At 38.5% G+C, this 26,645-nt stretch overlaps 1 protein-coding gene across 1 annotated transcript in view; it reads left to right on the top strand.

The window, feature by feature from the left end:
* LOC134320089 (MAM domain-containing glycosylphosphatidylinositol anchor protein 2-like) overlaps window positions 1-26,645 on the top strand; it is a 312,736-nt gene that overhangs the window by 251,102 nt on the left and 34,989 nt on the right. Inside the window, exons 10-11 of the mRNA XM_063001391.1 lie at window positions 7,051-7,199; window positions 20,353-20,530. Of these exons, the coding sequence (XP_062857461.1) occupies window positions 7,051-7,199; window positions 20,353-20,530 (327 nt within the window). The remainder of the gene's footprint in view (window positions 1-7,050; window positions 7,200-20,352; window positions 20,531-26,645) is intronic.

The raw sequence follows: 26,645 nt of genomic DNA, 5'->3' as shown, positions 1-26,645 counted from the left end.
TCAGGCAGTGCAGCGCTATTATAGTTGTGATTTTTAAAAATGAATTTTGCTAGGGCATTGTGGTGTAGCAGGTACTGTTGATGCACAGCTACAACGAGTTCAGTTCCTGTCTGTGGTTACTGTGTGTGTAGATTTTATGGTGTCCCTGTGGGTTTCTTCTTGGTTATCTGCAGTCCTTTATACCTTTATTTGTAAGTGGTTGAGTAAGTATGGTGACCTATGTTTAACCTTTCCAGTCGGTGTATTGCCACTCTGTACCCAGTGTTTCCAGTGTCTCCTCTCGACCAATGTTATTAATAATATTGCACTCAATTAACAAAGTGAGTTCATTTTGAGGTCAGATTAGTTGTAATTTATTTATTAATTAATTTAATTATTTTAGGAGATGGGGAGCCTCAGTTTGAGCACAGATGGCACACAGACATATATCATCAGGTGGTACGCATACACTGATCAGCCATAACAATAAAACCACCTCCTTGTTTATACACTCACTGTCCATTTTATCAGCTCCACTGACCATATAGAAGCACTTTGTAGTTCTACAATTACTGACTGTAGTCCATCTGTTTCTCTGTATGCTTTGTTTCATGCTGTTCTTTAATGGTCAGGACTCTCCCAGGACCACCACAGAGTAGGTATTATTTGGGTAGTGGGTCATTCTCAGCACTGCAGTGACACTGACATGGTGGTGGTGTGTTAGTGTGTGTTGTGCTTGTATGAGTGGATAAGACACAGCAGCGCTGATGGAGTTTTTAAACACCTCACTGTCACTTCTGGACTAAGAATAGTCCACCAACCAAAAATATCCATTGAAGAACAGGGTGAAAGCAGGCTAAAAAGATATGCAGAGAAACAGACTACAGTCAGTAATTGTAGATCTACAAAGTGCTTCTATATGGTAAGTGGAGCTGATAAAATGGACAGTGAGTGTAGAAACAAGGAGGTGGTTTTAATGTTATGGCTGATCGGTGTATATCATGTCACAACCAGTTTGTGAGAAGTATGCTGTGTCCTCCCTGTACATTGTGGGTTTAGTTTGTGTCCTTCGATAGTTCAGAAAAACTCCACATGGACTGGCTGCTTTAAATTTTCCCTCATTGTTACTTAATAAGTGATTATTATGGCATGGCACATGGCATGACTGTCTTGAAATGTTTAATTAATTCTTCAAATTCTTCAAAAAAAAGATGTATAAAATCAGTTACATCAAATATATTATACGCTTTCAATTGTGTGACACCAGTCTGGGAAAAGTGGTCTGCATAGAGCTTAGACCTCAGCCCCACCAAACATCTTTGGGCGAATGTATTGTGAGTTCAAATCTTCACCACAGACACACTTCATACTCTTGTGAAAAGCCCTCAGATGAAAGTCCTGTTGTTGCTGCTACATGTTCATTCCCATAATTCTGGTCAGGTGTACATATACTTTTTGGCATCTAATGTTGTTATTTTGGATCTTCTGAAAAAAATGTGTTTGGTCATAAAAGTCAATACAGGAACTTGTAATAGGAAGCGTCATAGTCCTATAATTACATTTTACTTTGTGTCATTGCCTCTTATTCATAGTTGGTGAGTGATGATAGATCTAAGAACTGCCTGTCTAAGAACCATTGTTGAACCAGTCCTTTATGACCACATTCTTTACCTTATTCAGGCTATTTTTAGCAATAACATCATGCAGGTACGTCAGCCTGGACTAAATTGTGTAGCATCCGCTTCAGAAATAATTCAACTGTTCAGAGACCAAAGGGGTTACACCCAGTATTACACATTTACATCTACGACCCTTTTATCCAAAGTGACTTATAATTGTGACAGTATACAATCTAAACAATTGAAGGTTAAGGGCCTTGCTCAAGGGTCCAACAGTGGCAACCTGTAACAATGGAGCTTGAACCTTTTCAAGTACTAGTCCAGTACTAGGCTACCACTGACCTGTATTACATTTACATTTTCTGCATTTAGCAGATGCTTTTATCCAAAGCGACTTACAGTACTGTGACAGTATATTGTCCAAGCATTTGAGGGTTAAGGGCCCTACTCAAGGGCCCAACAGTGGCAACCTGTTATCAATGGAGCTTCAACCTTTCCAAGAACTAGTTCAGTACTAGGCTACCACTGACCTGTATTACATTTACATTTTCTGCATTTAGCAGATGCTTTTATCCAAAACAACTTACAGTAGTGTGACAGTATATTGTCCAAGCAATTAAAGGTTAAGGGCCTTGCTTAAGGGCCCAACAGTGGCAACCTGTTAACAATGGAGCTTTAACCCTTTAAAGTACTAGTCCAGTACTAGGCTACCACTGACCTGTATTACATTTACATTTTCTGCATTTAGCAGATGCTTTTATCCAAAAAAACTTACAGTAGTGTGATAGTATATTGTCCAAGCAATTAAAGGTTAAGGGCCTTGCTCAACGGCCCAACAGCAGCAACTTGGCAGTGGTGAGGCTTGAACCAGCAACCTTTTGATTACCAGTCCAATGCCTTAACTGCTAGGCTACAACTGCCTGTATTAGGATGGTGTTCTTAATAATTCCTACACAAGTTTACTTTTGACTTACCTATACAGGCTTTTTTACCTGGTAATATTTTTTAGTGCCTTAAGGAGTGATTAGCCGTTTTAAAAGTTGATCACAGATGTTTTTCACAGCTATGTAAAAAAAACCCTGAAGAATTCTATTCATTATAAATATTAGAAAATATGTTCTTAACTCTATTACGATGTTCACAGTGTAGCTGCATGAAATATAGTGATCTTTGTGATTTTTAACTTCAAGGTGATGGAGTGCATCCTTTTCACCTTTTTTCCTTCCATTCATGTTATCTCGCTTTTAAAGTTAGCTGTTCTTGAAAGTTCTTTTCAGGGAAAGGAAGTGGATGTCAGACATGCGGTGGTTCGACTGCATTCATGTGTTTTATTACGTCTGACAGACGCTTTTATCCGAGGCGACTTACAAGTCAGACAGTATGCAATTCAATCATCTAGCTGTATAAAAAAGAACAGAATATGCAGTAAATAAATAAATTATTATTATTAATAATAATAATAATAATAATAGAATTGTATTTTTAAGTGGCTTTCAGTGTACCCAGTACATCAATAGATAAAAATTATATTAAAAATATAAAAGATGCCGCCTCAGGTGGCACACCAGACCTGACATCCACCTGGGCTGGGCGGCTACATGAACAACGATTGGCTTGTTGTTCATACAAGGTGGGAAGTCGGATAGGGAACTCATAACTGATGCAATTACGACCTCTGCTGGAAGGTTGATGGCACCTGAACAGAGTCGAGGAATAATGCGTTTATCAGGGTGTGTCTCTCCGTACACAAAGCTGATCCGCATATGAACTCACCTAGTGCAGGTGAAAAGATGCAGTCGGCTACTCCACACATGTCGGAGGGGGTGTGTGACGGTCTTGCTGTCCTCAATCAGAAGTGGGGTTCAGCATCAGTAGAGAGGGAGCGTAATGCAATCGGGTAACTGGATACGACTAGATTTGGAGAAAAATTGGGAAAATGCAAAAAATAAATAAACAAAATAAATAAAATATTAATACAGGATGCTGTAAATGTTAAATACAAAAATACTTAAAATAATAATAATAGTTTTGTTTAGTGGGGTCAAGCATTAATGTTGTCCTGGTTTTCATCTGGCATTCCAATTCATTCCAAGGATCAGGTTGAGATCAGGTTCCACTGGAAAACACAGAGCAGGTATACACTGAACAGCATGCCAGTCCATTGCAGATCTTCGGCCACCCCGCTGTTCCTCAGACGTAGCCAATTGTGTCTGTGTAGATGCCTGACCAGCCAGTAGCACTGCTGAGATTTGAACCAAGATCTTAGTGTTGGTGGGCTAGCATTATAGATCACTGTGCCACCTGAGCACCTGCAAAATTATTTTTAATCATTTACACTGATCAGCCATAACATTAAAACCACCTCTTTGTTTCTACACACATTGTCTATTTTATCAGCTCCACTTATTATATAGAAGCACTTAGTCCTACAATTACTGACTGTAGTCCATCTGTTTCTCTACATACTTTGTTAACCCCCTTTCATGCTGTCATTTAATGGTCAGGACCCCCACAGGACCACTACAGAGCAGGTATTATTTGGGTGGTGGATCATTCTCAGCACTTCAGTGACACTGACATGGTGGTGGTGTGTTAGTGTGTGTTGTGCTGGTATGAGTGGATCAGACACAGCAGCGCTGCTGCAGTTTTTGAACACCTCACTGTCACTGCTGGACTGAGAATAGTCCACCAACCACAAATATCCAGCCAACAGCGCCCCATGGGCAGCATCCTGTGACCACTGATGAAGGTCTAGAAGATGACTAACTCAAACAGCAGCAATAGATGAGCGATCGCCTCTGACTTTACATCTACAAGGTGGACCAACTAGGTAGGCGTGTCTAATAGAGTGGACAGTGAGTGGACACGGTATTTAAAAACTCCAGCACAACACACACTAACACACCACCACCATGTCAGTGTCACTGCAGTGCTGAGAATGATCCACCACCCAAATAATACCTGCTCTGTAGTGGTTCTGTGGGGGTCCTGACCATTGAAGAACAGGGTGAAAGCAGGTTTAAAAAGTATGTAGAGAAACAGATGAACTACAGTCAGTAATTGTAGAACTACAAAGTGCTTCTATATGGTAAGTGGAGCTGATAACATGGACAGTGAGTGTAGAAACAATGATGTGGTTTTAATGGTATGGCTGATCAGTGTATACTAAAATATTTTCAGGTTAAACCTTTGCAAGTTAAACGTAATTTGAATTGCGTAGAAATCTTATCAGCATAATTTTTACCCAATACTGTGCAAATTCTCACAGACACTGTGCAGACAGCTGGAAACAGCTGGAGATAGGTCTTGTGTGCAGTACTCACAAAGAGCTTTGATAAATATTGAAAGCTGCGGTTTGACAGATTTGCACTACTTCAGGAGGTGCAGAACGCCAGCCAAAGCTCAATAAATCTGTCCCAATTTTGTGCTCCCTGTCTCTTTTTGTGGCTCTCTCTCTCTAGCTGTCTTTTTGTTGTGGGTGCCATTAGGGATGTGCACAGGAAGGTTCCTGATGGGATAGAGATGGTCCTTCTCTCAGCCTGCAGGGGTAAATCTGCAGATCATTAAAAAGTGTCTGGCCAGCCACAGCCTCTTAATAAGTCATGGCTGACATAAACACCAGTGGCAGGTTTATGAGGCTGCTTGCGGAGATCAGCAACTTCCCATCCCTTCATGTCAATGACCGAGCTCATCGCTCTCACAGCTCTTTTTGTGCTGTCTTCAGGAGCTGACGTGAATCCGGTAACATGCCGTATCCAACTGATTAACAAACAGTTTCTGGAATTTTAAAGATGCAGTTCCACGGATTTTATCCCATTAAGCTATCTGAAACTTGATAATGAAAGTTTTAGCTTGGTGTCCTTGGTGAGGTAAAAGTTCTGTGTTAAAGTAAAATAAATGTAATTAATTTAATGCATTGTTTTAACCTGTCACAGCTTTACAAAGGAAACATTCATTTTAATTAATATTAAAAAAGACATATATGGTAGCATGGCTTAGTCACATTGTTTTAAGTCACATAGTAATAACTGCTTATAATGAAACCAAATGTAATTTGAAGAATAATTTATTTATATATATACACCGATTAGCCATAACATTAAAACCACCTCCTTGTTTTTACACTTACTGTCCATTTTATCAGCTTCATATAGAAGCACTTTGTAGTTCTACAATTACTGACTGTAGTCCATCTGTTTCTCTGCATGCTTTGTTAGCGCCCTTTCATGCTGTTCTTCAATGGTCAGGACTCTCCCAGGACCACCATAGAGCAGGTATTATTTAGGTGGTGGATCATTCTCAGCACCGCAGTGACACTGACATGGTGGTGGTGTGTTAGTGTGTGTTGTGCTGGTATGAATGGATAAGACACAGCAGCACTGATGGGGTTTTTAAACACCTCACTGTCACTGCTGGATTGAGAATAGTCCACCAACCAAAAATATCCAGCCAACAGCACCCAGTGGGCAACAGCAGCAATAGATGAGCGATCATCTCTGACTTTAAATCTACAAGGTGGACCAACTAGGTAGGAGTGTCTAATAGAGTGGACAGTGTGGGACAGGTGTGGCCTAGCGGTTAAGGTACTGGACTAGTATTTCAAAGGTTGCTGGTTCAAGCCCCACCACTGCCAGGTTGCCACTGTTGGGCCCTTGAGCAAGGCCCTTAACCCTCAATTGCTTAGACAATATACTGTCACTGTACTGTAAGTCGCTTTGGATAAAAGCGTCCAATAAATGCTGAAAATGTAAATGTAAACAGTGAGTGGAGACGGTATTTAAAAACTCCACCATGTCATTGTCACTGCAGTGCTGAGAATGATCCACCACCTAAATAATACCTACTCTGTGAAGAACATGGTGAAAGCAGGCTAAAAAGATATGTAGAGAAACAGATGGACTACAGTCAGTAATTGTACTGTACAACTACAAAGTGCTTCTATATGGTTAGTGGAGCCGATAAAATGGACAGTGAGTGTAGAAACAAGGAGGTGGTTTTAAATACTTTTCATAAATTAATAAATCCCATTTTTTCCTATTAAATCACTGCAAATTCTCTCCTTCTAGCATGACAGCTACCAGTCTGGGTGGCAGGAGGCTAGCATATGCTTACCTGTAGACCAGATGTAAGGTCAGCCACCACATATTTCCAAACGCAATTTTGGAGAAAATAGCTATTTGTTGCCTTGTGTACACAAGTTTCCTGATTACCAAGTTTGACTACTGTCACACTGCTTTATTGGGGAGACAGGAGAGACATAATTCCCACTCAGACAACAGAACCAAGTATGCTTCTTAGGACTCCTGTCTCCATATGGGAGTGGAGCAACACTTTGAGTTTACAGCATTTAAAACTCTTGTTTCTTCTGCTTTTGCACTTTTATGCAAGTTTTGTATCATGTGTCAGTGTAAAATGCAAAATATAGTACTGAATATCCATTTTCTCCTCACAGGTAAAGCTTATCCTCCAGAGTTTTACTACGACACTTACAGCCCACTGTGGCAGAATCGACCACGTGTTTATGGCTTCAAGCTACAATGGACTCAGATGAACCCTGATACAGTAGACCCCATCGTGGCTTATCGACTCGGCATACGACAGGTAAGCAGCATCAAATTTTTAATCTAGCTCAATGGTTATGTTATTTAAGCAGCTTTCTTTGGAAAAATTTGTTGCCTTTGACTGTATAATACCAGGATCAATGTATATTTAATACAATGGTTTTTGGGAATGGCCCAGTGTTCAACAGCAGCCAGGCCTGCTGAGAGCTAAACTCTTTGCACTTCACAGCAATACATGAGTGGGATGTACGCATATTTTTTCTTTAGTGGAAAGTATTCTTAGTGGTTTATTAAGCAGGTAATGGGTGGATAATCTTGTCAAAATACTTATATTTAATATTTTAGTTATTTGACAGGCACTTTAAAACAAAGAAACATTCACAAGTGTGGAAAATTGCATACTTACATTGCACATTGTACTATATAACATGACAAATAATTACACTACTCGTGTTTGTGTTTGTATTCTAACACAATAAAAAAGTAGCCTGAATCAGTCACAGATTACAATAAATAGGGTTTCAGTATTTAGGTATTTATTCAGTATTTGATTTACATGATTGTATTATTCTCACTGATTTATTGAATAGAAGCCGAACCTGTACAAATACTTTAGACTTACAGTATGTTTGTAATCATTTCGGCCAACAGTAAACTGGCTGGCTAGCAGGACCTGATTTTCCTGTGTGTGCAGTCGACCAGGTCGACAGTACACAAGCCCTTAATTATATTTGGCAGGTGTTTCACATCGAATACCATGGCCTGTTATTGGGCTGGAATCTATATGTCAGCGTTTACACAGTTACAGTTTTTATTTGGATAGAAAGACTGGAAAACAAATGTTTAACACACCTTTTTGTGTTTGATAGACAGGACCTAAATATAAAGACACTTAAGTTGACATGTAACATTTATTACAATAATTGTATTTAAGTACGTGGAAAGTCTCCAATACTTTAACAGCAAATTGTGACCTTTGTGCTGTGATAAAACATTTCTAGGAATTTTCTAATCCTCTTTATTTCCGATTCTCAAAAGTCTTAAAGTTTGAATTCTGGCCCATACTGATACAGATCCAACACTGTAACTTCACAGTAAACAAGCTGACTCACTCTACAAATCATTAAGTGGAATGGTGGCAGGCTGTTACAGCATTTTGTTCTTGACCGCTTGATGTATCTGTATGTATCAGTAAACACTCCAGTTCATTCTATATGTTACAGGATCTGCGTGTAAAACTGTCAAACCTAATCTGATTCTAATTCAGCACTTTGGGCCACTATCACCCCTGATAGAGATACTGAGTCCAGGATTCAGTCATCCCTATAATCAGAAGAAGCATTTCTGCATGAGGTGGCTGTCATTCTGTTGAGTTTGGATGTACTATTAAACATTTCATGTACCTCTGGTAGAGATGGTAATTAGGAAGTGGGTAGATGCTGTCGTTTTCTTCTCAATGATGCCGCTGCAATATCTTCTCTAAAGCTACAATTACTGTCAGCTTGAGTGTTCTGCTTCTTTTTCATGCCATCTTGCACTGACTGACAACTACAATAATGAATGACTTTTTGCTTTTGTGCCCTTTTTTATTTGCCAAATTTACTTAGAGCAGGCGCATCCAAGAACTCAAGTGTCAAATATTAAAGGTCTATCAGGAGCGTCATTTGTGTGAAATACATCCATGTTTCTCTTATTTTATTATTTTTGTTTTTCAGTGCTTTAAAGCAAGGAGTCACAGAATGTACCTCTCTCTCTGTCTGTCTCTCTCTCTCACACACACATTTTCTACCTCTTCTGCCTCCCATTATTCATTTTACAAGTATAGTATACCAACAATTTCTAGATTACACTTGAAAAGCCAAAACCATTTCTTATAAATAACCAATAGTAACATATTAAAACATATTGGTAGCTTTGTGGGTAGGGCTTTGGGCCATCAATTGGAACATTGTGGGTTTGAATCTCAGGTGTGCCATGCAGCCACTGTTGGGCTCTTAACCCTCTTGGCTCCAAACAAGCTGAGATATACAGAAAATAATCCAATTGTACTGAACACGCTTAAATGTGTATTTGACAAATAAAGAGATTTCATTCCATCAACTACAGACAATAGTTAGAAATGTAAATCTATTGCTTTGCCAGATGTTGAGATTGCTTACACTGTTCATACGACTACACAACATTTACTACTGATGAAGATTTGAAATGACATTTTTTCATGATACCTTCCATGACCTTTAACATTACAACATTAGCTGACTTTGTAGCTAAGTATATGTCTGGTGGATTATAGTTGCATAATGATAATATTGTGACATACACTGATTAGTCATAACATTAAAACCACCTCCTGGTTTCACACTGTCCATTTTATCAGCTCCACTTACCATATAGAAGCACTTTGTAGTTCTACAATTACAGACTGTAGTCCAACTGTTTCTCTACTTACATTTTTAGCCTGCTTCCACCCTGTTCCTCAATGGTCAGGACCACCACAGAGCAGGTATTATTTAGGTGGTGTGTTAGTGTGTGTTGTGCTTGTATGAGTGGATCAGACACAGCAGCGCTGCTGGAGTTTTTAAATACCGTGTCCACTCACTGTCCACTCTATTAGACACTCCTACCTAGTTGGTCCACCTTGTAGATGTAAAGTCAGAGACGATCACTCATCTATTGCTGCTGTTTGAGTTGGTCATTTTCTAGACCTTCCTCAGTGGTCACAGGACGCTGCCCACGGGGCGCTGTTGGCTGGATATATTTTTGGTTGGTGGACTATTCTCAATCCAGCAGTGACAGTGAGGTGTTTAAAAACTGCATCAGCGCTGCTGTGTCTGATCCACTCATACCAGCACAACACACACTAACACATCACCACCATGTCAGTGTCACTGCAGTGTTGAGAATGACCCACCACCCAAATAATACCTGCTCGGTAGTGGTCCTGGGAGAGTCCTGACCATTGAAGAACAGCATGAAAGGGGGCTAAGAAAGCATGCAGAGAAACAGATGGACTAATTTTGTTGAACTACAAAGTGCTTCTATATGGTAAGTGAAGTTGATAAAATGTGTGTAGAAACAAGGTGGTGGTTTTAATGTTATGGCTGATCGGTGTAAGTGTAATCTTAATTTTTAATAATATGTAATGACATTCACAAGAATTGTGTGTTTTTAACTTCGGCAGCCTTATAGAGAAGGCAATTTTCGATTTTAGCATGAGAATGCCACCCATGCACAAAGCAGCTTCTCTAAAGCAATAGTTTGTTCTGGTGACTAAAACTGGGTCAGTCATGGCTCAGATAAAGGGCTCGGGGCTATCAATCAAAAGGTTGGGGATTTTAATCCTGGCTTTGCCTTGATCAAGGCTCTTAACCCTCTTGACTCCAGGGGCACCAGTTAATAGCTAAACTCTGTGCTCTGACTTCAGCTTCCAAATAAGCTGGGATACGCAAAATAATTAGACTGTACATGTGGACATTAAAGCTTTTTCAACCTGAATGGCAATCTGACCTCACTTCTTTCAACACTTGGGAAAAACTAGAATGCATTCCATTTTTGCTTTTGTTACTTTATGGAAATGAATTCCTGCAGTGTTGTTTGAAAAATCTAGTTTAAAGCCTTACAAAAATAGAGGAGGCTGTTATCACAGTAAAGTGTAGGATGCACATTGGATTAGGATGTAAAGTGTGTGATCGACAAACCGTAGCCATTTAGTGTATAAGTACTTATAAGTTTAAAATATTTTTTTTGTTTATGGCTTCAATGCTTCTGCAAAATCTTTGAAAGTGTCAGGGTTAGATGTACAATGGTGATATCGCAAAATGCAATTTGCACTCACATGCACCCACACTGGCATTAGTGTTTGATTAATTACACTTGGAAAGCCAAAACCATTTCCAGAAGCATATTAAGGCTCTGGGCCATTAATTGAAACATTGTAAGTTTGAACTCATGCAGCCACTTTTGGGTCCTTGAGCAAAGCCTTTAACCCTTTTGGCTCCAGCGGTGCCGTACAATGACTGACCATCCACTTTGATCCCAGCTTCCAAACAAGTCTTTATATTTATGGATTTTATTCCATAGACTATAGACAATACTTAGAAATGTGTTCTAGGTATTGTTAGAAATTTCTGGCAATGCAATACAATCTAGGGCGGCATGGTGACTTGGTGGGTGGCACTGTCACCTCACAGCTCAAAGGTCCTGGGTCCTTTCTGTGTGGAGTTTGCATGTTCTCCCCATGTCTGTGTGGGTTTCTTCCAGGAGCTCCGGTTTCCTCCCACAGTCCAAAAACATGCAGTCAGGTTAATTGGAGACACTGAATTGCCCTACAGGTGAATGGGTGTGTATGTGTGTCTACCATGCGGTGGACTGGCACCCCGTTCAGGATGTTACTGTGTGCCTTGTGCCCATTGAAAAGCGGATAGGCTCCAGCACCACCCCCGCGCGACCCTGATTGGATAGGCGGTTTTGTAGGTGAGTGAGTGAGTGAGCAATACAATCTATTGCTTTGCCAGAAACATGACTACATGACACCTGACTACATGACACTTACTACAGTTTGCTTTTGCTAAACCCTAAACCACCTCCTGTTTTTTTTTTTTTTTTTTTTTTTTTGGAAAATTAGTGTATTAAAAGTTCATCTTTTTTGTACTGGCTTGTTATATTTTGCATGATATTTACTCATTTGAATAAACAAAAGGAATTAGGCTGCACAAGTGTACTTGTTGCATAATCTGAACCTTCAGACTCTTTCAATTTTTTTTGCACAATGTGACTAAATTGCACTTGAATATAAAAAGCTGTAAAAAAAAGCCTTGTACATAAAAGTTTCAGTTTTTATACAAATAGTGAAACCCTTGTTTGTGTATTTTTTTTTATTATTTGGACACTGACCCTAATTGTTCAGAAGAAAAAACTAAACCAAAATTTTTTTATATAAAAAACTCTTACTACAAATTAAAAAGAAATGATGCTCAGAATGAGAAGCATTAAATCTACATTAGAAAAGAGGATTAATCAGCTTGGGAAGTTCTGTATCTTGAAGGGAAAAGGGATGAATCAATTTTTTTGTGTCCTTGGGCAATAATTACTTGATCTAATATTATTTTATCTGAGTGATTTTCTTAATCACTTTTTAAATTAATTCAAGACTTAAATTCCCAGGTTATTATGAAACCAATTCTCTGTTAGAAATGTTCCCTTTTCACGCTGATACCTTTGTAGTTTTTTTTTGTCCAAAATGTGCTAGATTTCTCATGGGTTGAGGTAATGGAGAGGTAAATCTTTGAAGTCTTTGAGCTGTAATATTGGAGGGATAGTAAATATTGGGCCCTGAGCAAAGCCCTGTTGGCTCCAGGGGTGCCGTACAATGGCTGACCATCCACTATGATCCCAGCTTTCAAACAAGCTGGGATACACAGAAATCTCATGGGTTGAGGTAATAGAGAGGTAAATCTTTGAAGTCTTTGGGCTGTACTATTGGAGGGATAGTATACTTTGTCAGTGTACACACTTAAAAACAAGAGTTTTTTAATGGTTACCAGCTTCAGACAGAGATGTTGCATACTTATATTCTTGAGTTTGAATCCCAGGTCTGCCATGCAGTCACTGTTGGTCTTTGAGAAAAGCCATTAACACTTTTGGCTCCAGGGGTGCCCTACAGTGGCTGACCATCAACTATGATCCCAGCTTCCAAACAAGCTGGGGTATACAGAAATCTCATGGGTTGAGGTAATGAAGAGGTAAATCTTTGAAGTCTTTGAGCTGTAATATTGGAGGGATAGTAGACATGAAATGCTACATTCTTCATCAGTGTACACACTTAAAAACAAGTTTTCTTTTGAATGGTTAACAGCTTCAGACAGAGATGTTGCATACTTATATTCTTGAGTTTGAATCCCAGGCCTGCCATGCAGCCACTGTTGGGCCTTGAGCAAAGTCCTGTTGGCTCCAGGGGTGCCGTACAATGGCCTCACTTGCATGTTTTTGGACCGTGGGAGGAAACCAAAGCTCCCGAAGGAAACCCACACACACACACAGGGAGAACATGCAAACTCCACACAGAAAGGACCCGGACCGCCCCACCTGGGGATCAAACCCAGGACCTTCTTGCTGTGAGACGACAGTGCTACCCACTGAGCCACCGTGTGCCGCCCCTGAGCCGTACTGTAAATAGCAAGTGATATATAGGATGTAAATTGTATCCTAAGAGTCTATACACAGGATCAGTTAGGGACTTGGTTGGGGAGATCTTCATGATCATATTGTAAGGATATTGATATGTGGCCTTAATTTTAGTTCTCAGTGCTCGACTTGTGTAACCAATATATAAAAAGTGCATGAGTGACCTTTGCACCAAATGTAAAACATATTAAATTTGCAAAGTGATTGCTATTGCTTGGTTTATGTATAGACAACTGGATAGAGAACTATTGATGCATAGACAATTAAGTGCTGCTTCACTTTAATGCAGGGCTTCCCAAAGTGGGGAGCGGGCGTGGAGCTATTTCCAGCATGAAGGCGAGGGCGATGGGTGAAAGCTCTTGTTACACAGTAACAGATACATAATGCAGGTCACTTGTAATAATTCCACTGTAAATGGGATTTTTCACTTGATTTTGTTTTGTTTAATATAAAGTTGCAGTTTAGTTCAATGTTTAAAATAAATTCCAGTTTGGATGCAGAAGATGTGCACGGTTTGCTATTGTAAGACCCTACAGCATTTGACAGCATTTGACTAAAATTGATCAATTATTTCTTGCTGTCTTATGAACGTTATTTTGCTCGCAGCCAGTCATGTATAATTACTGCATGTGCTTAAAGAGAGGCTACAGTTGGGTCTCCTGCTGGCCGTGATGGGAAAATTGTAAGTCATTTACAGGTTTGAAAAATAAATTGCTTGTGCAAAATTATAAGTAGGTCTTACAATTACAAAACGTAGACGTGCATAAATTAAAGAAACATTATTCATCATAGTAACCCTTGCATTTGGAGATGAGATTTTACAATTTTACAGATTAAAATGTGTTTAAGAGTGAGGGGAATTGAAAATATTCTTATTAAATTTGGGACTCATTGCTTTAGTGAATTAAAACTCTATGTATGAGACCTCTTGTTATAGATTTTTATTAAAGAGACTTTAAATTGTAATAGAGTTATCAGGTTGAATCAGTATGTCCAATTCTTCCACTCTGTTTATGGTTTGTCCAAATGCTACTGACTACGTCTGCGCTGTTTTTTGGGGTTTTATGAATTGTATGTGCCTTTTTGGTGCTAGTGCTGCAATATAATACAGTATTTTACTTACACTTGCTTGCAGCCAGTCATAAATAAGTTACAGTTGGGTTTCCTGCTGGTCATGGTGGGAAAATTGGGACTTTGCAAGCCAATCACAGTTTTGAAAAATAAATAACCTTTGCAGAATTATAAGATACTGTAAGTAGGTCTTACAATAGCAGAACCACCAATAATAAATGAATATATTACATTTGTGTAGCCCATGCATACTTTTACATTGTAGACTATGCTGACATACTCTAGGTTTTAAAACACAGAAAACAGATTCATGGTTTGAAATTAACAAAACCTGACAAAACAAGACAAACTACTATTATTATTATTAATATTAAACATTATAGATTATTAATCATCATGGCATGGCACGGTGGCTCGGTGGGTAACACTGTCATCTCACAACAAGAAGAACAAGAATCTGTTTCTCTGCATGCTTCGTTAGCCCCCTTTCACCCTGTACTTCAATGGTCAGGACTCTCCCAGGACCACTACTGAGCAGGTATTATTTGGGTTGTGGATCATTCTTAGCATTGCAGTGACACTGACATGATGGTGGTGTGTTAGTATGTGTTGTGCTGGTATGAGTGGATCAGACACAGCAGCACTGCTGGAGTTTTTAAACACCCCTGTCTCTGCTGGACTGAGAATAGTCCACCAACCAAAAATATCCAGCCAACAGCGTCCTGTGACCACTGATAAAGGTCTAGAAGATGACCAACTCAAACATCAGCAATAGATGAGCGATAGTCTCGGACTACAGTCAGTAAATGTAGAACTACAAAGTGCTTCTATATGGTATGTGGAGCTGATAAAATGGACAGTGAGTGTAGAAACAAGGAGGTAAATTTAATGTTATGGCTGATCAGTGTATCTTTGTGCATAAAGGATAAAGTTTAAAAACTGAAAAGTTGAAATGCCCGTGACATTTAATCCCTGCATTAAGAACTTTCATGTTTCTGTAATGGATATCACAGCATGAAAATTCTTTAACAAGCTTTGGTCAAAAAACACAGTTGGTCGCTGCTTTCAGCAATGAAAATTAAGACTATATTATGCACAACAGAGGCAATATTTCAATCACATTGAAATAATGGCATTTTACATAATGTCAGAATTGAGGTTTATACTTTTAATGCTTTTACAGTTCTTTAAAAGGACAGTACTTACACACCAGAGCTTACATTTATCCAGCAGGCTGGGTGCCTAGATGAACAACGTTTGGCTTGTTCATACAGGGTGAGAGCCTGACTGAGATTCCTCATAACTGATGCAAATACGACCTCTGCTGGCTAATTGATGGCGCCTGCACAGAGACAAGGGATAATGTGTTGATCAGGGCTCTCCATACACAAAGCTGATCTGCATATGAACTCGGCCTCATGCAGGTGAAAAGATGCAGTCGGCTACTGCACACGTGTGTCTCGGCTCTCCTCAGCCAGGGTGGAGATCAACATCAGTATAGAGGAAGCATAATGCAATTGGGTAATTGGATACGCTAAAGTTGGGAGAAAAAGGGGAGAAAATGCATAAAAAAGTAAAGTAGTAAAATGCTAGATGAAACATTTCTTTTAAAAATGTGAGGCATAAATTAGAAATCATTACTTTGAAATGGAGAGCTACAGATTTACATCTCCAGTGAAATGAATAAGAACGTATTAGGATGTAATACTTTTTCAGGTGTGTGGATCTAAGGGTTAGCTCTCTGAATTTCAGTGAACTTTACCAGTATAGGTAAAATAAATAATAGTATATATGTTCAAGAAAGCAAACATCTGCCTCCAGCGTTTGAGTGAAAACTCAGTAAATGCAATTGAAAACTCATCTGCGCACTCTCAGTTTCTCTTGGGACCGAAGCGCAAAGCAATTAAAGCTGGGTTATTGCAACAGCATCGCACATCTATCTGAGTCAGTTGAGTAGATTTCTTCAGTCGCGTTCATGACTCGGTGAGCTTTTTTCATGCTCCTGTTCATGGAGTAATTGAACAAAAGCATGAAAAAAACTCCCAACCGTTTTTCTTGATCAACGATCTGACTTCATCTCCCCTAGCAGGCTGGAGTGATTGAACATGAATAAGAAAGTGGGGGTTGTTGCTCTGAAACAAGACTTCTTGTAAATAAATAAACAACCGATGCCCAAATCTTAACTGTAGCCCAGCAACCAGTAACCCTGTACGTAGAGGGATGTGCTGCTATTTATAGCCTGTTCCTCACTGTTTCCCCAGAATCATTATCATTTTGCCCTCGCTACAGCCTTTGAATTAATAGTGGAGGCTGCCGGGCTTCACAACTTTAAAATGGATGATTTTTTGTTATCTGTGGCTGCTTTTCAACAGCCTGGCTTGAACTGCAAAACTAAGCTTAAAAAAAAAAGAGTAAAGACGTGATCATTGCCACTACAAAATTAGGATTATATCATCAACGTTGTCAAACACATTAATCTCCTTACTGTTAGCTATTTATTATTATTATTTTTATGTTTGCTGATTATTCTTTGGTTGTTTTTATTCTTTATTCTCTTTTTCTCTGAGCCACATTTAAAGATACAACAGTTATAAAGATACATGAGTTACAAGAACAACCACAAAAAGATCAATACAATTTGTTCATGCCTTAATTCCCCTTATGCCCATGTACAATACAATATAAAGTGGAGAAGATTCTTTTTGTCCATATTTTTATTTTGTAATTTCTAAAAATATGCTATACAAACAAAATATTTATAGTAGACTAATGTGCAGAGCTATGGATTACCTAATAGAAGGTTGTGGGTTTGAATCCTGGTTTTGTCATGCAGCCATTGTTGGTTCCTTGAGCATGGACCTTTACCATTTCGGCTGCCCCTACATTCTGACCCCAGCTTTCAAAGAAGCAGGGATATGCCCTAAATTACCCTTAACCTCATCCATACAAGTTAATTATGTAGTGTACAAAGGTATAAATGCCATTTTAATTCCTTGTTAGTGATTGACTATTTTACTGGCAATTTAGCAACCTCATCAATGTTTTTATGGTTACAGATTGTCAACATCTGTTATTGTTACATTATTGCTAAAAACGTATTACAGTGGTACCTTGTAACTCAACGTCCCCTAAACTCAAAACCTTTGAAACTCAACACCCCTCATCAAGAAATTTTTACCCTTAAACTCAACGTTTCCCTTAAATACAACGTGTGTGCGACTGCTGCTTTGCTCAGCACTCGGCTTGAGAGGTGCGGTAAAATGTCATGCATACATGAGACAAATCTGCATTTGCGTGGAATAACCGTCAAGTTCACTCTGAAAGCTTCACATGTATCTGTGCTCAGCTGGATTTTTCTCCAGTTTCACTTTTAAACTTGGTGTTATAGCCCAGGGTTCTGAGAAATTGTGAGAATCAGTCTAAAGAGTCTAAAATGCTTATTTTTTAATACTTAATAATTTTAATTTTTTACTTCACTTTTACTATACCACACCATGTCCATATTCCCTTCTTCCTTGCTCTTTTATCCAATAAATGTATTATTCAGTTCTGAATCAGCATGCACGGTTCTGGAGAAGAGAATCAATACAAACCTGGCTAATTACGCATGGAAATTCTGTTAAGGCACTGGCATTGGCATGAAGACATTTTGATTAGTGTGTTGTCTCGCCCAGCTCCACTGGCACTCTCTCTGATCAGAATCCTCATAAACTTATTATGATCCGGCTCATCAAGCAACCAGGATGCCAGTCTGGGGAAACAAATCTTTGTTATTAGCACAAAGGACAGTTAAAAAAAACACCTAAGATGCCAAATGAAGATAGAACCCAAGCCAAATAATAAGCTCATATAAATCTCACTAAGACTAATTAGAGCTAAACACCGTGCTGTTTATGCATGATTAACATTTGTAGGATAACTAATAGAATGCATTAGAAACGCATTCCAGTCACACGGAACTGACAATTTTGCTTAATTTAAATTTGATGGTGCGTTGCTCTCGCACCATGCTTGGCATTTAACACAGCCATCTGCCTCCAACTGTTGTATACACACTTAACCACTCAGATCCAATTAATTTATATTCCAGGAAGAGACACAGCATTGTAAGTGGCATACGAAGTTAAGGGCAGCCACTGCATTATGCAGGTGATTACCAGTAACAAAACACTTCTATTTACCTTTGGGCCCAAACTAACAAAGGCTGGTAAGACTTCATATCTCAGCATCTTAACTTCAATTAAAGGCTTAATTATTTCACTGCATTTCCCACAATTACTTCGAGATGATCACATTTCTGCTCGGCAGCACCTGATTATTAAGTGTTGAGATTGTACCAGTAAAAAGCAAAGCTATATAGTTTTTATTTAATTCTTAGAAAGTACTATATTATAACATGTCTTGATGCTGTTTGTATTTATTAAAGGAATAATGCATTGAAGGTCTATCCTATGTAAAAAAGAATTGCCCCCTTAGCTACTAAATCAGCCAGTTGATAATTGGGTTCAGTGTGACCAGCCACACCCAGGCATGATTGTTGCCAGACCTAATAAATCTAAACATCATTTACAAAGAACCTGTCTGGCAATGTAATGCAGACTAGAATATCTTGAATAGCAGCACAAAATAAAGAGAATCAAATACAGATGTAAAAAGCCTTTGAAATCTACCAGTCTGGAAAGCATTACAAATCCATTCTAAGGCTCTGGAACTCTGGTGAACCACAGTGAGAGTCATTATTCACAAGGGGAGTAAACTTGGAACAGGGTTGAAGCATCCCAGAAGTAGCAGGCCTACCAAATTTGTACCAAGGACTCATCAACAATTCATCCAGGAGGTCACTAAAGAATATTAAAAAAACTGCAGGCATCACCTACCTTAGTAAGGTCAATGTACAGGATTCCACACTGGACATAGTGGTATTCATTGGAGATTTGCAATGTGACCAATTAGAACACAACTGCTGACCAATTAGAACACAAAGGCCAAGGGTGTCAAGGGTAAAGACCTGGCATAAAGCTAACACAGCATTCCACCATATCATACCAACAGTCGAGCATGGTGGTGGTAGTGAGATGATCTGGGGATGCTTGCTTCTGCAGGACCTAGACAACTTGTCATAACTGATTTTGATTTATTTAGCAGGACAAAGATCCACCACTTAATGGCTCAAAGGAGACAGAATTAAGGTTTTGGAGTGGTCAAGTCAAAGTCCTAACTTGAATTCCATTGAGATGCCCTGGCATAATCTTAAATTGACTGTTTATGCACTTAAAAAGCACTTCAATGTAGCCTAATTATAACAATTTTGCAATTAAGAGTGGGACAAAATTACTAGTAGGTCAGGTACCTTCAAAATCAATGCAGTAACACAACCCAGATAGGATCCCAATCCATCGCAGGGCTACAGGCACCTACCCTCAAAAAATGCCCAGACACAGCCAGTCGTCTGCATGTAGACACGTGACTGGCCGATAGCCTCACTGGGAATTTGAACCTTGGATTGAAGTGGTGGTGGGCTAGTGTAATTGAAAAAATAAACTGGATGATTGATGATACACTAAAGATTGCAAAAAAAAAAAAAAAAATAGAGCATAGTCTAAAATCTAGAAATATAAAGATGAATTCCACAGAGCCACAACGAAGGACAAGGACGAGTACTACAACAACATCTGTAATGTCAGGAATATATGTCAACCTTAAGTTTGTATGATAAAAGATGTCCGAACAATGATCAAAAAGTGATAGAATGAACGCACAGGAAATCTTTACAAACAAGACATCAGTTGCCTAGATACTTGTTGATCTTTGATACACAGAAGAACCCTTAAGTGGTTCTGGATGCAAAACTGGTCCAACAACTGACAACCAGTGAATAATAACATCCTAAGAGCCCAAGTTGCTGTGTATAGTTTCTGATCTGTGCTGCTTTTTTCTAGGCTGGTCAGCAGAGGTGGTGGGAGCAGGAGATCCCTGTTGATATTCAAATACAGAAAGGGGAGTTAATCACCTATAATCTAACAGAGCTCATCAAGCCTGAAGCCTACGAGGTGCGTCTCACCCCCATCACCAGCTTGGGCGAAGGAGACTCCGCCATCAGGATGGTCACCTACAGTGGTGAGTGTACTGAGCTTTATGGATGTTACATATTATGTTTCTTTTCGCTTTAGTGATATTATTTGTTATTTTCCTTTGCAGTTTGCAGCTTGCTTGGTTAAAAATGTCATAATCATATAGTATTTTGTTCATATGAAACTGAATCTGTATAAAACAAAAAACACTAAAAATGTTATATTCACAACTCCCAGTACAGCCCCTTTTTTTGGCAATTTGATTCACGCCAAAAAGCTAGATGAAGCATGGAGAAGAATTTGTAAAGCTTCTGAATATCCTAATTTGCTAAATTAAATTTGTTCTGTGGGAGAAAATCAGTTGAGAATCATTCATCGCATCTGTCAGTAGCAGCTAAAGTAAATAATTTAGCTTTCACAAAGCTAATCACAATCCTGCAAGGGGCTTTAAGCTTCTGTGATGCAGAGCAAACTGCGTACCAACTTCTGAGCCTACTAGCCCGCAACTTTTACAAATTACATGTTAAAGCTGTTTTCTTTAGCATCATTAGTGAGTGAGTCAATTGAGGGAAAAGAAACAGATGTAAAATATATTTTGAGTCACTGCAGGAGGTTAACATGGAGCAAAATATCAGGTCCGATCGAAAGATGTAATGTCAAATTAGGCACGAATTCTGGTAAATTGTGGATTTATGCACAAATGCAGGTACTTGTAAATACCTCAAGTATTGATTTACCATTCACAAGCATCAGAATAATCTGTACAATGAAGATGCTCATAGAACTAACTCTCTGTTCTGTAAGCTGTTTTTAATACCAGATTTACTGGGTTTTTAAATTCCTAAATTTGACATACAGCAGCCTGACAGGGGTGACTGGTAAACTATTAGGCTACTTCTTAAACTGAAGCTGTTGAAGCTGGACAACATTATAGTTTTAAAATAAGGCCAAGTGCGAACTATTTTTTCAGTATATTTGTGTTATACACTGTGTACATATCACCATTGTTGAATTTTACCATTTTTTTTCACCAATGCTTGTAAGTTTATTGGTTTAGTTTGCCATGAAATACTGCAATGTGCTTTATCATGAGTGAAAAGTTTTTGTTTTAACACTATTGACAAATTGACATGTAGAAGTAAGTTTTATTAACATTTTGTTGAAACAAATATTGGCAATAATAATAATAATAGTAGTAGTAATAGTAATATAATAGCACTACTACTAACAATAAAAATTGGTGTAATAATAATAATAGTACTACTAACAATAAAAATTGGTATAATAATAATAAAAAATACTAACAATAAAAATTGGTATAATAATAATAATACTAACAATAAAAATTGGTATAATAATAATAATAATATTAATAATACTGTACTTACAATAAAAATTGGTATGATAATAATAATAATAATAGTACTACTAACAATAAAAAATGGTATAATAATATAATAATAATAATACTAACAATAAAAATTGGTATAATAATAATAATAATAATAGTACTACTAACAGTAAAAATTGGTATACTAATAATACTAACAATAAAAAATACTAACAATAAAAAATTGGTATAAAAATAATACTAACAACAAAATTGGTATAATAATAATAATAACAATAAAAAATACTAACAATAAAAATTGGTATAATAATAATACTAACAATATAAAAAACTAACAATAAAAATTGGTATAATAATAATAGTACTACTAACAATAAAAAATTGTTGTAATAGTAATAATAATAATAGTAATATAATAGCACTGCTACTAACAATTAACATTGTTATAATAACAATAATAATAATAGTGCTACTAACAATAAAAATTGTTATAATAATAATAATAATAATAATTATAGTAGTAGTAGTACAACAATAAACATTGTTATAGTAATAATAATAATGTGAGCAGTAATTGGGAGATTTCAGATGCTCCTCACAACTTTGAAAGCAATACAAAATATCTTATAAGCTATCTGAATTGTGTTTGCTGCATCACAATTATCTTAACAATAGCATTTCTTTACTTATCTAACTTCAAGGTAAATTATTCAGCTTATTCAGGTCATGAAGTATGAAGTAAACAAAATGTAAATTGGCAGCTTGTCTGTATGTTAATAGAATCACTGAGTAGTACAATTATGCCAAAGAGTTTAATGAAAAAACATGCCACACAAACTACAAGTTTACACAATAAAGACTGAGACATGTGTTTTGGTAACGGTGCCATGTGCTAACAGAAAAAATATCTTACAATGAGCTTATGACACAATCTCTTCATTTAAGACATGATAGATACAAAGACTGTTTAAGTATCCAAATATATTAAAGTAAAGGCCAAAACACATGTAAAAAAAATCAACCTTAATTATGTTAGTGTTTATAGAATTTAATTAAAATCCACAACAAGAAGTTCTTTTGACAAATGTGTATGTCTACTAATACTCAACCCCCAGCGTCAGTACTGTGTGAAACATCTTTTTGCCTTCATAACTTGTAGTAAGCGATTTTAGTAAGTGCTTACAAGTCTTCCACTACTAGGGACCCCGATCGTGTCCAAAGAGGGTATATTCTCCCTTCTGCCACGTGCGCAGTCCACCGACCCCTTCTTATTCGTCCACACCTCTGTGGATTTACACGAGGCCAGTCTTGCCCACGGAGAGTCACACCCCGATCACCGCGTTCCTCCACTTCTGTACAGACACTTTGGGCTACTAACCAGGGTCCTTACACAGCGTCAAAGACTCCACCCCCTTTTTTAGTCCGGTCTTTTTCCACTTGGCAGAGTGTCCAATTTTGTCTGTTGTGGGTACTGGCAATTGTGCCTGCCCAGCCGACCAGATAGTAGTACAGCTGAGATTCAAACTCTGGGAGTTCGAAATTCCAGCACTGGTGTGCTAGCAGAATATCTCACTGTGCCACCTGGGCACCCAATGGTTTATGTACAAGCACATTTTATGTATTTTTATTTATTTATTTTTATTTATTTTAATTGTGCTCTATATTTTTTTAGGTTTGTTCCTGTAACGGATGTTAATTATTAATGCTCAGAAAATGAATAAAATATGGAATTCAACTGGAGATGCCTAAACTTTTGCATATGACTGTATAACTATGTATGTAAACAATATTAAAATGATGTTCAAGCTAATTTTCTACTGCATTTTATTCTAACTACCTAAATGCAGTTCGTTTGTTTGTTTATTAGGATTTTAACGTCATGTTTTACACTTTAGTTACATTCATGACAGGAACAGTAGTTACTCATTACACAAGATTCATCAGTTCACAAGGTTATATCAAACACAGTTTGAACAATTTAGTATCTCCAATTAACCTCACTTGCATGTCTTTGGACTGTGGGAGGAAACCGGAGCACCTGGGGAAACCCACACGGACCACACAGAAAGAACCAAGACCGCCCCACCTGGGGATCGAACCCAGGATCTTCTAGCTGTGAGGCGACAGTGCTACTCATTTAGCCACCGTGCTGCCCACTTAAATGCAGTAACAGGACCAACATGGACAAACGATTGGACAAAGCAGTAACCATGTGATGCTGCAAAGACACAGAACACTCTGTCCTCCACCTTGATTTTATTTCACAGAAAAAGACATAGTGGTAGGTTTACTGATTGTCCTTTCATGGGTTTTCATCGCACATTTGTTTTATTATCAGTAGATTACGGTTGAAAACGTGTGCATGTGTGTGCACATGACCCCTCTGGTAGGTTGATGCCGTGCAGCAGGAAATAGCAAGTTTAAATCAGATAAACCAGGTGACATAGATCCAAAACGACTGAACCCCCCAGGTTTGAACGATGAGTATCTTTGTGTTTCAAACCTCTAAACCACTGAGATTATAAAATGATTCTTCTGTGTTGATTAGAATGTCACACTGAACCTTGATATCTTCCGTCTTTGTCTGTGATGCACATTATATTTTACAGGATGTTTTTAAAAGATTAAAAGATTTCATATCCGCCATTTAGAATGTCAGGCCAACTGCTCGTGTCCTTGCTTATCTAAGCTTTCAGTTACAAACTGAAAAATAGTCCTTTGATAATAATCTGCCCTTCACTGCATTCCATAATAAGTTGTCTCATCGCAACCTGAATTTTGGTACATCACAGGAAAAATATTCAGGGTCATTATGAAAGTGCCATTATACTCGGCTGGCATCTCTGCTGAAACCTTATGTAAGATAAGTGAGGGAACTATTATAACTGTGTCAGGTTTTATATAGAAAACCAGACCCAACAATAATGACTCAATATATGACTAAATGCACTATATAGCCGAAAGTACAGAGGTTGGACAAAATAACTGAAACACCTGGTTTTAGACCACAATAATTTATTAGTATGGTGTAGGGCCTCCTTTTGCGGCCAATACAGCGTCAATTCGTCTTGGAAATGACATATACAAGTCCTGCACAGTGGTCAGAGGGATTTTAAGCCATTCTTCTTGCAGGATAGTGGCCAGGTCACTACGTGATGCTGGTGGAGGAAAACGTTTCCTGACTCGCTTCTCCAAAACACCCCAAAGTGGCTCAATAATATTTAGATCTGGTGACTGTGCAGGCCATGGGAGATGTTCAACTTCACTTTCATGTTCATCAAACCAATCTTTCACCAGTCTTGCTGTGTGTATTGGTGCATTGTCATCCTGATACACGGCACCGCCATTGGATGCACATGGTCCTCCAGAATGGTTCGGTAGTCCTTGGCAGTGACGCGCCCATCTAGCACAAGTATTGGGCCAAGGGAATGCCATGATATGGCAGCCCAAACCATCACTGATCCACCCCATGCTTCACTTTAAGCATGCAACAGTCTGGGTGGTACGCTTCTTTGGGGCTTCTCCACACCGTAACTCTCCCGGATGTGGGGAAAACAGTAAAGGTGGACTCATCAGAGAACAATACATGTTTCACATTGTCCACAGCCCAAGATTTGCGCTCCTTGCACCATTGAAACCGACGTTTGGCATTGGCACGAGTGACCAAAGGTTTGGCTATAGCAGCCCGGCCGTGTATATTGACCCTGTGGAGCTCCCGACGGACAGTTCTGGTGGAAACAGGAGAGTCGAGGTGCACATTTAATTCTGCCGTGATTTGGGCAGCCGTGGTTTTATGTTTTTTGGATACAATCCGGGTTAGCACCCGAACATCCCTTTCAGACAGCTTCCTCTTGCGTCCACAGTTAATCCTGTTGGATGTGGTTTGTCCTTCTTGGTGGTATGCTGACATTACCCTGGATACCGTGGCTCTTGATACATCACAAAGACTTGCTGTCTTGGTCACAGATGCGCCAGCAAGACGTGCACCAACAATTTGTCCTCTTTTGAACTCTGGTATGTCACCCATAATGTTGTGTGCATTGCAATATTTTGAGCAAAACTGTGCTCTTACCCTGCTAATTGAACCTTCACACTCTGCTCTTACTGGTGCAATGTGCAATTAATGAAGATTGGCCACCAGACTGGTCCAATTTAGCCATGAAACCTCCCACACTAAAATGACAGGTGTTTCAGTTATTTTGTCCAACCCCTGTATATATATATATATACTGTATATATACATATATATACAGCGGGGGAAATAAGTATTGAACACATCAACATTTTTCTGGTATTTCTAATGGGACTATTGACATGAAGTTTTCACCAACATCTGGTAACAACCCAAGTAATCCACACATATAAAGCAGTCAAAACAAATAAGTCAAAAAATTAAGTTATGTGTAATAAAGTGAAATGACACAGTATCACAAGTATTGAACACATGAAGAAAAGGAGGTGCAAAAAGGCATGGAAAGCCAAAACACCAGCTGAAATCTGTCAGTATTCAGAAAGCAATCCTGCCCCTATCAGTGCAAATTAATATCAGCTGGTTTAGTCCTAGTTGATGGCCTACAAAAAGGTTTCTTATTACCAAGGTGTCACACAAGAAGCATCTCGTGATGGGTAAAAGCAAAGAGCTCTCTCAAGACCTTCGCAACCTTATTGTTGCAAAACATACTGATGGTATTGGTTACAGACGTATTTCTAAACTTCTGAATGTTCCAGTGAGCACTGTTGGGGCCATTATCCGGAAGTGGAAAGAACATCATTTCATCATAAACCGGCCACGACCAGGTGCTCCTCACAA

Source organism: Trichomycterus rosablanca, chromosome 9 (assembly GCF_030014385.1).
Source record: "Trichomycterus rosablanca isolate fTriRos1 chromosome 9, fTriRos1.hap1, whole genome shotgun sequence".
Taxonomy (NCBI): Eukaryota; Metazoa; Chordata; class Actinopteri; order Siluriformes; family Trichomycteridae; genus Trichomycterus; species Trichomycterus rosablanca.
The sequence above is the reverse complement of the archived record's forward strand: the minus strand, read 5'-3'. Positions and strand labels throughout refer to the sequence as shown.